General features: G+C 56.2%; 1 protein-coding gene across 2 annotated transcripts; it reads left to right on the top strand.

The window, feature by feature from the left end:
- Positions 1 to 403: 403 nt before the first annotated feature.
- GSK3A (glycogen synthase kinase 3 alpha) lies at positions 404 to 9,743 on the top strand. Of its 2 annotated transcripts, XM_081516156.1 has the most exons (12): positions 404 to 814; positions 2,541 to 2,728; positions 4,018 to 4,101; positions 4,266 to 4,376; positions 5,958 to 6,088; positions 6,183 to 6,289; positions 7,230 to 7,327; positions 7,406 to 7,501; positions 7,871 to 8,057; positions 8,371 to 8,463; positions 9,052 to 9,102; positions 9,400 to 9,743. In XM_081516156.1, exons 1-12 carry the CDS (start codon positions 532 to 534, stop codon positions 9,456 to 9,458), a joined length of 1,488 nt encoding a protein of 495 aa, XP_081372282.1. In that variant the 5' UTR covers positions 404 to 531; the 3' UTR covers positions 9,459 to 9,743. The 2 variants fall into 2 exon arrangements, with proteins under 2 accessions (XP_081372282.1, XP_081372283.1); XM_081516157.1 differs by lacking the exon at positions 9,400 to 9,743 and having other exon boundaries at positions 9,052 to 9,227.
- Positions 9,744 to 10,736: the final 993 nt, after the last annotated feature.

Below are 10,736 nucleotides of genomic sequence, written 5' to 3'. Positions count from 1 at the left end.
AGTGCACTAGGCGCCAGTCGGCCTACAACCAATACACTAAGTGAGCGATTCGACTCTGTTTCCCGGAATGCATCGGGCCTATACAGCTCACTGATGGAGTTGCCTGAGACTACACTTCTGAGGCACATCTAGGGACGCGCGGTTGCCGCAATGGAGTGAGTGTGCGACTCTAGCTCTGCTTCAGAAAGTGCTTCAGAGTCCGTTGTGGGCACAGTTGTTCAACTTACTGCCCGGGACTCTGTTTCCCGAGGTGTAACGCGACTTATCATCCCTGCAGCCCTCTCTGAGGTCTTTGTGGACTCCATTTCCCGACGTGCCACGCGGCTCTCTGTGAGGACCTAGAGCGGCGACGGCGTCGCGTAGGGCCGGCGGACTGCATCTCCCAGCGTGCCCCGGGGCGGGCGCTGGGCCGGAGCCGGAGCCCGAGCGGCGCGGCCTGGAAGAGGCCGGAGCCCGGGGGAGGCGGCGGCGGCAGCGGCAGGGGCAGCCCGGGCAGCCCGAGCCCCGCGGCCTGGGCCTGCGCTCGGCGCCATGAGCGGTGGCGCGCCTTCGGGGGGCGGCCCTGGGGGCTCGGGCCGGGCGCGGACCAGCTCGTTCGCGGAGCCAGGCGGCGGAGGCGGCGGCGGCGGCGGCGGCCCGGGGGGTTCTGCCTCTGGCCCAGGCGGCAGCGGCGGCGGGAAGACGTCAGTCGGAGCCATGGGCGGGGGCGTGGGGGCCTCGAGCTCCGGGGGTGGCCCCAGCGGCAGCGGCGGAGGAGGCAGCGGCGGCCCCGGCGCGGGCACCAGCTTCCCGCCGCCCGGAGTGAAGCTGGGCCGTGAGTACTAGCGGTGCCCGTGGCGGGTGGAGATCGGATCCCTGAAACCACTCAGACGTCGATCAGGTTCTTCTTTATGCTCAGGCAGGAGCTCGAGGTCACTGTGGCTTCCCAAACTGGGATCTGAGATCTCCCGGAGAGACGGATTTGCGGGGGTTACCATCACTTGGAGTTTAGGATTAGAATTAGTACTCCTTCAAAAGACAGGGTTACAGGTTCCTGTCCTTCCAGTCCCGAAGTCTTGGGTCCGTGAGCCTTAAAGACAGGAATCTGATGTTGCCATCCTTTCGAGAACGGATCAGGGGTCATTGTCGCTTGCAAATGGGGCTCAAGGGTTATTGTTGCGAATAAGATCACCACCACCCAGAGAAGGGATCTGAATTTGCTCCCCTTTAGAGCATGGGGATTTGGAGTGAGTATCACTTAGAAGCAGGTATTTGCGCTTGCTGTGGCCCCAGCGAACAGGGCCAGGGCTTTCCAAATATGGTACCCAGTCATCTTCCCTTTTAAAACATTATCTGTCCATAATATGTAGAATTGTACCCCAAATGGTGGAAATTAATGATTGCTGCTTCTTGAGGACAGATTGAAAGTCAGCGTACCTTTCAGACCAAGTTCATAGTCACTAATATTCAACAAAAGATGACTTTCTTGAAGGGTTTTCTTTCACAGAAAATGGAATGGGGGCAAGGGAGGTTACCGGTCCCTCCCCTAGAATAAGGATGTGAAGTTATATCCATTTCATTATTTTGATGTATGATGTCATTGACTCTGGATAAATAGCTATATAGGATCCTCTCCCTCACTGGCCCCTCTGAATGGATCTAATTCATCACTGACCTCTTTTCTTCGGGGAACCTTTCACCAGTTACTCCGAGAAGAGGGATCCCTGTCTTCCAAGAATGCCACCAACTTTTGCTGCCATTTGCAGAATGTTTTGGGAATTTCCTTTAAAGGACTGAGGCCAGGATAAACCCCTGATGATAGAGATCAGGTTCACCATTCTCACTATTAAGTGTTTGTCCATTAGGGACCAGTTACACACAGGATGGAGTCTGGGGCTCCGAACCTCACAGGTGAGGTCAGGCCAGTTCCTTTTTCTAGCCCCAAAGTATTTGGGTAAGAGCTAATTGTCTCCCAAAAGTGAGAGTTAGGGCGCTGGCACTCCCTACGGGAGGAGTCATTCTTTTCTGTCACCAGAAGCCAGTGGTGAAGTTACCAGCTGCACTTAGGGAGGACTTAGAGATCACTGTCCCCCGACTTGCGGGAAAGGTTAGGGCTTTCCTAACATAGAAGTACCTCAGGGTTCCTGCTCTCCAGTGGAAGAGGTTAGGTCAGGCTCTCCCTAATGAGGAGGGAGCAGAAGGCAGTTAGCTCTTGTCGTGGATGGATTCAACATCTGGGAGTGGTGGTGCCTCCTCACATCAGGAGGGACCAGTAATTTGCTGCCCGCCAGAAGTGGAAATTAGGGGTTACCCACCCTGGTACAGCAAGAGGTTTTATGTGTCAGTATTCTCCCCTATGGGAGGAGTCAGGATTTGGGGTTCCCTGAAGGGAAGAGGGGAAAAGGAGGCATCTAGGAGCCACCTTTGAAGATGAGGGAGGGACAAAGACCGTCCCCTGCCCCATGAGCTTCCTGTAGACTCCCCACCCTCTCACAGCCCCAGGATGGGGTGGTGGCCCGAGAGGAAAGGTCAGTAGATTGTGTGTTCCCTTTGCTTCCCAGGTGACAGTGGGAAGGTGACCACAGTGGTAGCCACTCTAGGCCAAGGCCCGGAGCGCTCCCAGGAGGTGGCTTACACAGACATCAAAGTGATTGGCAGTGGCTCATTTGGGGTCGTGTACCAGGCACGGCTGGCAGACACCAGGGAATTGGTGGCCATCAAGAAGGTTCTCCAGGACAAGAGGTTCAAGGTAGCTTGCGGGGAACGGGGATCAGGTTTGACTGCACATGACTGGTGGGGAACTCCAGCAAGAGTGCTGGACTTGGGTTTGTACAGGGGGTCTGAGCATGGGCCAGAGGAGAAGAGAGTGAGCTGTGTGGGGATGTGGATTCCAGGAGAACCCAGAGCTGACTTTATTGGGCTCTTGTTCTTTGTAAGTGCTTTGTAGGCAAGTTTGACTTACACAAAGATTCTCTGAGGGTAGGTACTGTTGTTACTCCCATTCTAAGTAAGCAGAAACTGGAAACTGAGACTTAGATAAGAGAATTGCCCAAGGTCAAAGCTAGAATCTGATTCCCAAGCACTTCACCTTAACCACTGAGTTACTCTGCTACCCAGAAGGGAAAGGAAGCTGGTGGGGCTGATGATTCTGTCTGCGAAGGTCAGGCTCTGCCCCCAGAGTCTGGCACGTGCTGGGAGAAATCCTGCCTGTGTTGTAGATGCCTGGGTGTGGGGCCCGGTCACCCCTGAGGAAGGGGTCTTCTTTCCTCATTCATATATAGCGGCCTGTGAGCTGGTCTATAGAGGCCCTTTGGATCCTGTATAGTCGGGACGTAGGAGAAACTGAGCCTGGGCTAAAGAAGCCAGGTCAGAGTTTAGGTCTCGGGCAGTGAGGACTCCCAGGGGCAGGTCCTCCTCCAGGGCTGGTCAGAATTTGATTATAGGTGAGTCCCGGAAGTGAAAGGAATCTGAGGCTAGGGGGCTCTGAGGCCTCAGAGGGGAACAGAGAAGAGGAAAGAGTGCTAAGACAGGTCTTCTGGGAAGAGGCTGAGGCTGGATCTCTACTGGGAAGGTGAGGATGAGAAGCCTGGAGTGCAGGAGTCAGGATCCAAGTGCTCAGATCCCTCCCGTGAGAGCAGTGGCGCTGTGTGGGGACTGGGGACACCTGGGTGGCCTCTGTCCAGTGTTGGCTTGTGCCAGGCAGGGAGGCGGGCCTCATGTGGCCACATCATGTGATTTTCAAGAGAAGGTGAAAAACTTAGATTTACATGTGAAGTCATTTGATTTGTAAATCTGAGCAAAAAATCAAACATATTTAAGAGATAGGCTCTAGGAAGCACATGTAAGTGGTCTGAGTTTAGTTGTGTGTGAGGGGAGCTAGGGGTGAGGAATTAGAGGCTGCTCCATATGGGGCCTTGGAGCTAGAACGCACAGAGTGGCCGCTTGGCCCTGCCGGCAGGAATAGGGGAGTAGAGCTGTGGGGAGGGGAGGCAGGGAGAGTGGCTTGTCTTCTGAGGCTCTCTTCCCTTGCCCCCCAAGAACCGAGAGCTGCAGATTATGCGTAAACTGGACCACTGCAATATCGTGAGACTGAGATACTTTTTCTACTCCAGTGGGGAGAAGGTGAGACCTGGGTGTGTGGACTCCTCCTCTGCTTGGGCTCCACCCATCTGCCTGCCTTTCTCATGGCTGCTCGTCCCTTCCCCCGTTATTCCCCACAGACCTTCCTCCCCCTCTTCCTTGCTCATTTCTCACGACGCCTCACACCTCTCCTTTGCTCTCTGCAGAAAGACGAGCTTTACCTAAACCTGGTGCTGGAATACGTGCCCGAGACAGTGTACCGGGTGGCCCGCCATTTTACCAAGGCCAAGCTGAGCATCCCTATCATCTATGTCAAGGTAGGCAGGCTGGCGGGCTGCGGGGATCCCGGCCCACCAAGTCAGGGGCTCCAGACACTCTCCTGTCATTTCCAAGTTTACGTTGGTCTCTAGAGGCCTCACATGCCTTGCCCTTGTCCCTACATCCCCAGAGATGGAGCTCCCCAAAGGCAGGGCAGCCCAACCCAAGGCCTGATTCAATCAGGGAGGCAGGCTGACCTGGGCTGGGGAGGCTGCACATTACCGGCTCGGGTCCACACTAGGAACCCACCGGCCCTGAGTAGTGTTCGTGGGGTCAGCTCAGAATCACGGTGGGGACTTAGAATGCAGAGGCACAGTGAGGTCAGAGTCCTGGCCCTTGGAGCCCTGCCAGAGGGAGATGGGAAGGAGGCACGGTTGGAGGAAACTTAGTGTCCACGGAACCAGGACTCAGGCATCTTCATTCATGGCCTACAGAGGCTCATTCCCCTGGTTCTGTGCCCTGTGTGTTACTGTCCCTAAGGACGTATTTGAGTGAGTGGGTGGGCTTAGGGATGCTGTGGAGAACGGGACTGGAGCAGCCAGCTACATGGCGGGAGGAGGGGGGGTTCACGTTTGCGGAGGTTGCATGGGCCCAGTTTTTCCTCCCGCTGGCTTTAAGTATCCCAGGCCTAGGTTGGTGCTGTGGGACCTCACCTTCTCGGGGGGCGGGTGGTGGTGATCTGGTTTGTGGACTGTGTCCTGGACCCAGCACTGAGCAGCTCTAGAGGTCCCACTGACTGAGACCCAGACTTCTCCTGAAGAGCTCTCAGTTTAGCAGGGTAGACAGGCATCATCACAGAGAACTATAAAACTACCAACAATGGCTGAACCGGAAGAAGCACAGGGATTCTGCAAACGGGAGGCCCCTGGCCCCGCCTGCTTTGGGAGTGAGAAGGACCGAGGAAGGCTTCTGGGAGGAGACTGGGCACAGGGCAAGAAGGTGGCCTCCCTGGCCACAGGCACTGGGAACAGAGGAGGCGGTGCCCAGGAGGCAGGCCTGAGCAGTTACACATGCCGGGCACTGGATGAAGCCCTGGGGCTGCAGCAGTGATGAAAACAGAGATCCCTGCTCTTTGGCACTTAACGCCCTAGTCAGTAGGAAAGAGAACAGCAGAAAAATCCAGGTGGAGAGGGGCTGGCGTGAGGGTGGTTTTGACTGCTGAGTGAAGGAGGCTGAGCCCTTCCTACAGCCAGTGGTTTTCTTGGTGAGGCTCCTCAGCCTGCTTTAAAACAAGGCCTTCCTGATGTATCTGTCTTGTCCATCAGGCTTCTGCCGAAGTGTGTGTTTGAAGCAGTGGTTTCCAAAGTGTGGACCGGCACCAGCACTAGGGGGCTGGTTGCAGAGCCTCATCCTGATCTACCGAATCAGAACCTCTGGGAGTGGGCCCCGCAGTCCTTGTTTTAACACGGCCTCCACGTGATTCTGGTGCTCACCAAAGCTTGAGAACCAAGGGGCAGCGGAAGTGTTTTCAAGACAGGGAGAGTGGGCCTGGAAGGGCCCTGCAGGCCGAGATGGTGGAGCAGGGGTGTGCTCTGTGGGGAGAACTGGGCTGGAGTTCTGCTGTCCCCTGCCCACCCCAGGTGTACATGTACCAGCTCTTCCGGAGCTTGGCCTACATCCACTCCCAGGGTGTGTGTCACCGCGACATCAAGCCCCAGAACCTGCTGGTGGACCCCGACACTGCTGTCCTCAAGCTCTGCGATTTTGGCAGGTGGGCCTCACCTGGGGTGGGCTGGGTGGCTGAAGGGGCGAGGAGGGATCCCGACCCTTGGCCCGTGTTGACTCCTGCCCATATCTTCCCACAGTGCAAAACAGTTGGTCCGTGGGGAGCCCAATGTCTCCTACATCTGTTCTCGCTACTACCGGGCCCCAGAGCTGATCTTCGGAGCCACCGATTACACCTCATCCATCGGTCAGACTTGAGGGAGGGCGGGGGGTGGGAGTAGCAGTCGTGGCAGTTTTTGAGGTCTTTCTGTGTGTCTGCCAGGCTCAGTGATAAAAGCTTAACATCTGTTCCTTTAGCCGGTCCTCACAAATTTAGGAAGGTGATGCTGTCATAGGTATACTTTAAAGTCTAAAGCTTAAGAGTGGTGAGGTCACCTGCCCACAGTCAGGTGGGACTGGGCAGGGCTGGGCTTTGAAAGCAGACCTGACTCCAGAGTCCATACAGCCCTGGAACCTCCCAGGCAGTCCTCTCCCCTCAGTCAGCAGGAGGGGCTGACAGTGACCTTGGGGGAATTGGGAGGCGAGAGGCTTTGCCACCATGAGGGTATGACCTGTTCACAGGGCCTCGATATCCTTCCCTGTTGCTGGGGGTGAGAGTGCCAACTTCCAGGCATGAGGAGAGGGTGTGAAAGTGTTTGGAAGAGAAAGTTCATCAGCTTTGCAAGGAAACTTCATGGTCCCTAGGTGTGAACTTGTGCTATGGGGGTCAAGGTGCAGGACTGGAAGGGGTGACTAACCAGGCCACGGCTATTTCCAAGAGCAGGAGAGAGGCCAGAAGCGAGTAAGGCAGCTCATTTAATGCTTTCTCTTCCTGACGCCCAGAGAACACAGGTGTCTGTTCTGGGCCTGTTGATGTGTCCTCTGAGGCTGCAGAGAAAAGGCTTACAGGGATCAGAGTGGAGAGAGGCGATGGAAGCCTCTAGATTGGAGAGTATGGTGCAGTCAGGCAGACTTGGAGGTTCAGAGTCAGACTCCTGTGTTCCTACTCTGTGTGACCTTGTGCAAGGCCCTTTCTCTCTGAGCCAAGAAAATGGGGCTCTTGGCATTTCTCAGGGTGATCATGAAGGACAGAAATGCTTGCCCGGGGATGGGCATGGTAGCTCTGACCCTCCCCCGTTCCTCTTCAGATGTGTGGTCGGCTGGCTGCGTACTGGCTGAGCTCCTCCTGGGCCAGCCCATCTTCCCTGGGGACAGTGGGGTAGACCAGCTGGTGGAGATCATCAAGGTGAGGGCAGGGCCAGGGTGGGCAGGGACTGGGCTCAGGGCCAAGGACCTTGGCTCAGACCCCTCCCTTTCCCTACAGGTGCTGGGAACACCAAGCCGGGAACAGATTCGCGAGATGAACCCCAACTACACGGAGTTCAAGTTCCCCCAGATTAAAGCTCACCCCTGGACAAAGGTGGGGCTGGGCTCGGGGTTCAGGCAGCGTGGCTGAAGTCCCCACTGGAAGCCAGCTGGTCTGGGGACCTGGCTACAGTCATGGCTCAGTAGTGGGTCAGTTAACTTTGATCACGTGGCAAAGTTTAAAGCCGAGGACCCCCAGTAAATCCCAGAGGCCTGCTTTCTGATGGGGAAACGGGCTCACAGCACAGCAGGGCCCATACAGTCATGGGACCCGAGCGGGTTGCTCATCCGATATAAACTCACCTCCCCTCAAGAGGCTACGCCTCAGTTTCCTCATCTGGAAAGCGGGGTTGTGGGAGGCAAGCAGAACACCAGTACTCAAGGCCTCACCCTTGTCACCTCTACCCCCTCCCCACGCCCCCAGGTGTTCAAATCCCGAACGCCGCCCGAGGCCATCGCGCTCTGCTCTAGCCTGCTGGAGTACACCCCGTCCTCAAGGCTCTCCCCGCTGGAAGCCTGCGCCCACAGCTTCTTCGATGAACTGCGATGTCCTGGAACCCAGCTCCCCAACAACCGCCCGCTTCCCCCCCTCTTCAATTTCAGTCCTGGTGGTGAGGGCTCAGCCTGGGATCTGGGGTGCTGGAGGGTAGCCAGAGACGGTGAAGAGCTTGGTGTGGAAGACAGGAGTAGAGAGCTGAGGGTGGGCTGCAAGGCAGTCCTGGGGCTCAGGAAATACACCCCTGCTGCAGGGAGACCCCAACCCACTTCATCTGCACTCTGCGATCTCCCGTGTTAGGCTCCTTCCAGTTTTTTATTTAAAGTGTTTAGTGGCTACACCTGTCCCTATCTGGTGCCCCTTTCTAACCAGGACTGGGTCTCCAGGTGCCCTGTCCCCTGACTAGACATGTCCATTCCTGTCTCTAGAACTCACCATCCAACCATCTCTCAACGCCATCCTCATCCCTCCTCACTTGAGGTCCCCGGCGGGCACTGCCTCCCTCACCCCATCCTCACAAGGTAAGTCGGGAACCATCTTCTGTGCAATAAAGCTGCATTTCTCAGTGTATGGGGGAGGGGAGGGTTTGTTCCCACAGCCTCTGAGTTTACTGCAAGTATGCAGAAATTGTTAACAGAAAGCATGTTTCCCAGTGAATGGCCACCTTTGTAAGGCATTATGGCCTGTGTTTTGTGTTCAGATGCAAACTGGAAAACCAAAGACATACGTTTGGCCTGCACAAACAGTTAAATTTGTTTCTCCCATTTAAAAATGAGGGCTATTTTATGTGCAAATCCAGATTTCCTGTTTGTTTGTCTTTGGGGAAGAAAATCAGACTGGGCAGCAGTGGGCCTGCCTCTGCTCAGGGCAGTCCTGCCAGCTGGAGCTGAGGTCCAGCTGCCCCCTGTGCTAGGGGGGCTTAAGCTCCCTTGTGAGTCACCTAGTGACCAACCTGGCCCTTTGACGTCTGAGTTTGAAACCCTTGACCTAAAGTGACAGCTTTCGGTTTCTAACGTAGCATCTCACACCAGCTTCCTGCCTTGGGGTGGCGGGATGGGGGTGGGGGGCCAATAGGCCCAGGTTAACCATCTGCTCCTTCCCCCCCTCAGCTTTAAGTGAGGCTCAGACCAGCCCGGACTGGCAGTCGACCGATACCACAGCCACCCTCACTAACTCTTCCTGAGGGCGCCACCGACTACCCTTCCATCTGGGAGCTCTGTGTGGGGCTGGGAAGGGGGGCCATAGCCCACCAAGCTCCTGCCCTGACTGGGCCCCTAGACTAGAGGGCAGAGGTAAATGAGTCGTTCCCCCCCCCCCCCCCCCCCCCGTCCAGTCCCTCCCTCACCAGCCTCACCCCTGCGGTGGGCTTTTTAAGAGGATTTTAACTGGTTGTGGGGAGGGAAGAGAAGGAAGGACAGGGGATGGGGGGCATGAGGACCTTCCACCCCCTCAGCCCCCCACCCTCCCCCCAGGTCTCCACCTCCTCCAACCCCCTCTCCTACTGTGTCCCTTGTAAATAGAACCAGACCAGCCCCTCTCCTCCTCTTCCCTCCCCTGGCCCCCGGGTGTAAATAGATTGTTATAATTTTTTTCTTAAAGAAAATGTCGATTCGCACCGTCCAACCTGGCCCCTTCCCCTCCTACAGCTGTGTCCCTGCTCCTGTCCTCTGCTCCTAAGGCCTCTTCCCTCCTCTCCCCACCCTGGAGGGCAGGGGCAGTGGGGGAGCTCCTGATGTCTTAGTTTTCACAGTAAGGTTTGCCTGTGTACAGACCTCCGTTCAATAAATTATTGGCATGAAAACCTGCTTCCTGCCTAGACACCTGTTTTCACAGAGGTGAGGGAGGGGCTTGGGGGGGCGGTCCTGGGGTAGAGTGGGCTGCATCTCAGGCAGGGGAGTAGGGTGGAGTGAACCCAGGCTGGCCCAGGCCATCTGTGCCTCAGCTCTGTGTAGGTGGTGAGCTGTGTCTGGCTTATCCACCGCAGCACACATCATCTGCTTCCACTTAGGGAGGGAAGCACTGTCATTCCCAGGTGACTGGTGAGTGACTGGTGAGACCTATCTGACTGGCCATCAGATAGGTCAGGGCCACAGAATGTAAGTGGCAGAGTCAAAGTTTGAATAAAGGGCTCCCTGTATCATAGCCCGAGCTACCTGCCGCTTAAGGGGGACACAGGATGATGCGGGGGGGGGTCACTTGGGCCAAAACAACCTTGATACAGACTCTTAGTGGGCATGGATGGGGGCAGAGGAGCCATTTCCAAACCCTAGCAGAGAGCCCCAAGCCTTCATTGCTGTCTTAAATAGGGCCTTACTGTGCCCACCTCTAGGGATGGTGGAAAGTGACAACTCTTGGAAGGTTGTTGCAGAGGGCCTGACTTTTCTCCTTGCTTTGTCAACATGCTGGGGCCAGATGGTGGGGCTGTGGCAGAGCGAAATGGCATCTCCTCCACATGGCGCCAATGGTAGCGAAGGCAGGAGGCCCTAGAAGTAAAAGGGGGCCTGGAGAGGAGCAACTGAACTGTCCAGTACTGGACTCCATTTGTGAAATGGGAGAGTTCTGAACATACCCCCGAGGGTGTTCAGGAACTGTTCCTGTGGTATCTGGGCTCTGCTATCTTGTGAGGTGAGCCCCGGGGGCATCTGTATACTGGCCCAGAGCAAACCCTGCCCCTCCCTTCTCGACATCATCAGCTGTCACCTTGTTCATACGATGAACACAGAGCAGGTGGACTGCATGAGGGAAGGAGGGGTCTGGACAAGGGGCTGACCTTGGGTTCCTGGGAACCCTTGCC

This window comes from Giraffa tippelskirchi, chromosome 7 (genome assembly GCF_054371585.1).
Source record: "Giraffa tippelskirchi isolate mGirTip1 chromosome 7, T2T-mGirTip1v1.2.pri, whole genome shotgun sequence".
Taxonomy (NCBI): Eukaryota; Metazoa; Chordata; class Mammalia; order Artiodactyla; family Giraffidae; genus Giraffa; species Giraffa tippelskirchi.
The sequence above is the reverse complement of the archived record's forward strand: the minus strand, read 5'-3'. Positions and strand labels throughout refer to the sequence as shown.

Excerpts from the sequence above, each read along its gene's own strand:
- GSK3A (XM_081516156.1), top strand. The coding sequence starts at position 532 with ATGAGCGGTGGCGCGCCTTCGGGGGGCGGCCCTGGGGGCTCGGGCCGG. Across the intron at positions 6,089-6,182 it reads AAGCTCTGCGATTTTGGCAG|TGCAAAACAGTTGGTCCGTG; the intron begins GTGGGCCTCACC and ends ATCTTCCCACAG. Across the intron at positions 9,103-9,399 it reads GCAGTCGACCGATACCACAG|CCACCCTCCCCCCAGGTCTC; the intron begins CCACCCTCACTA and ends CCCCTCAGCCCC.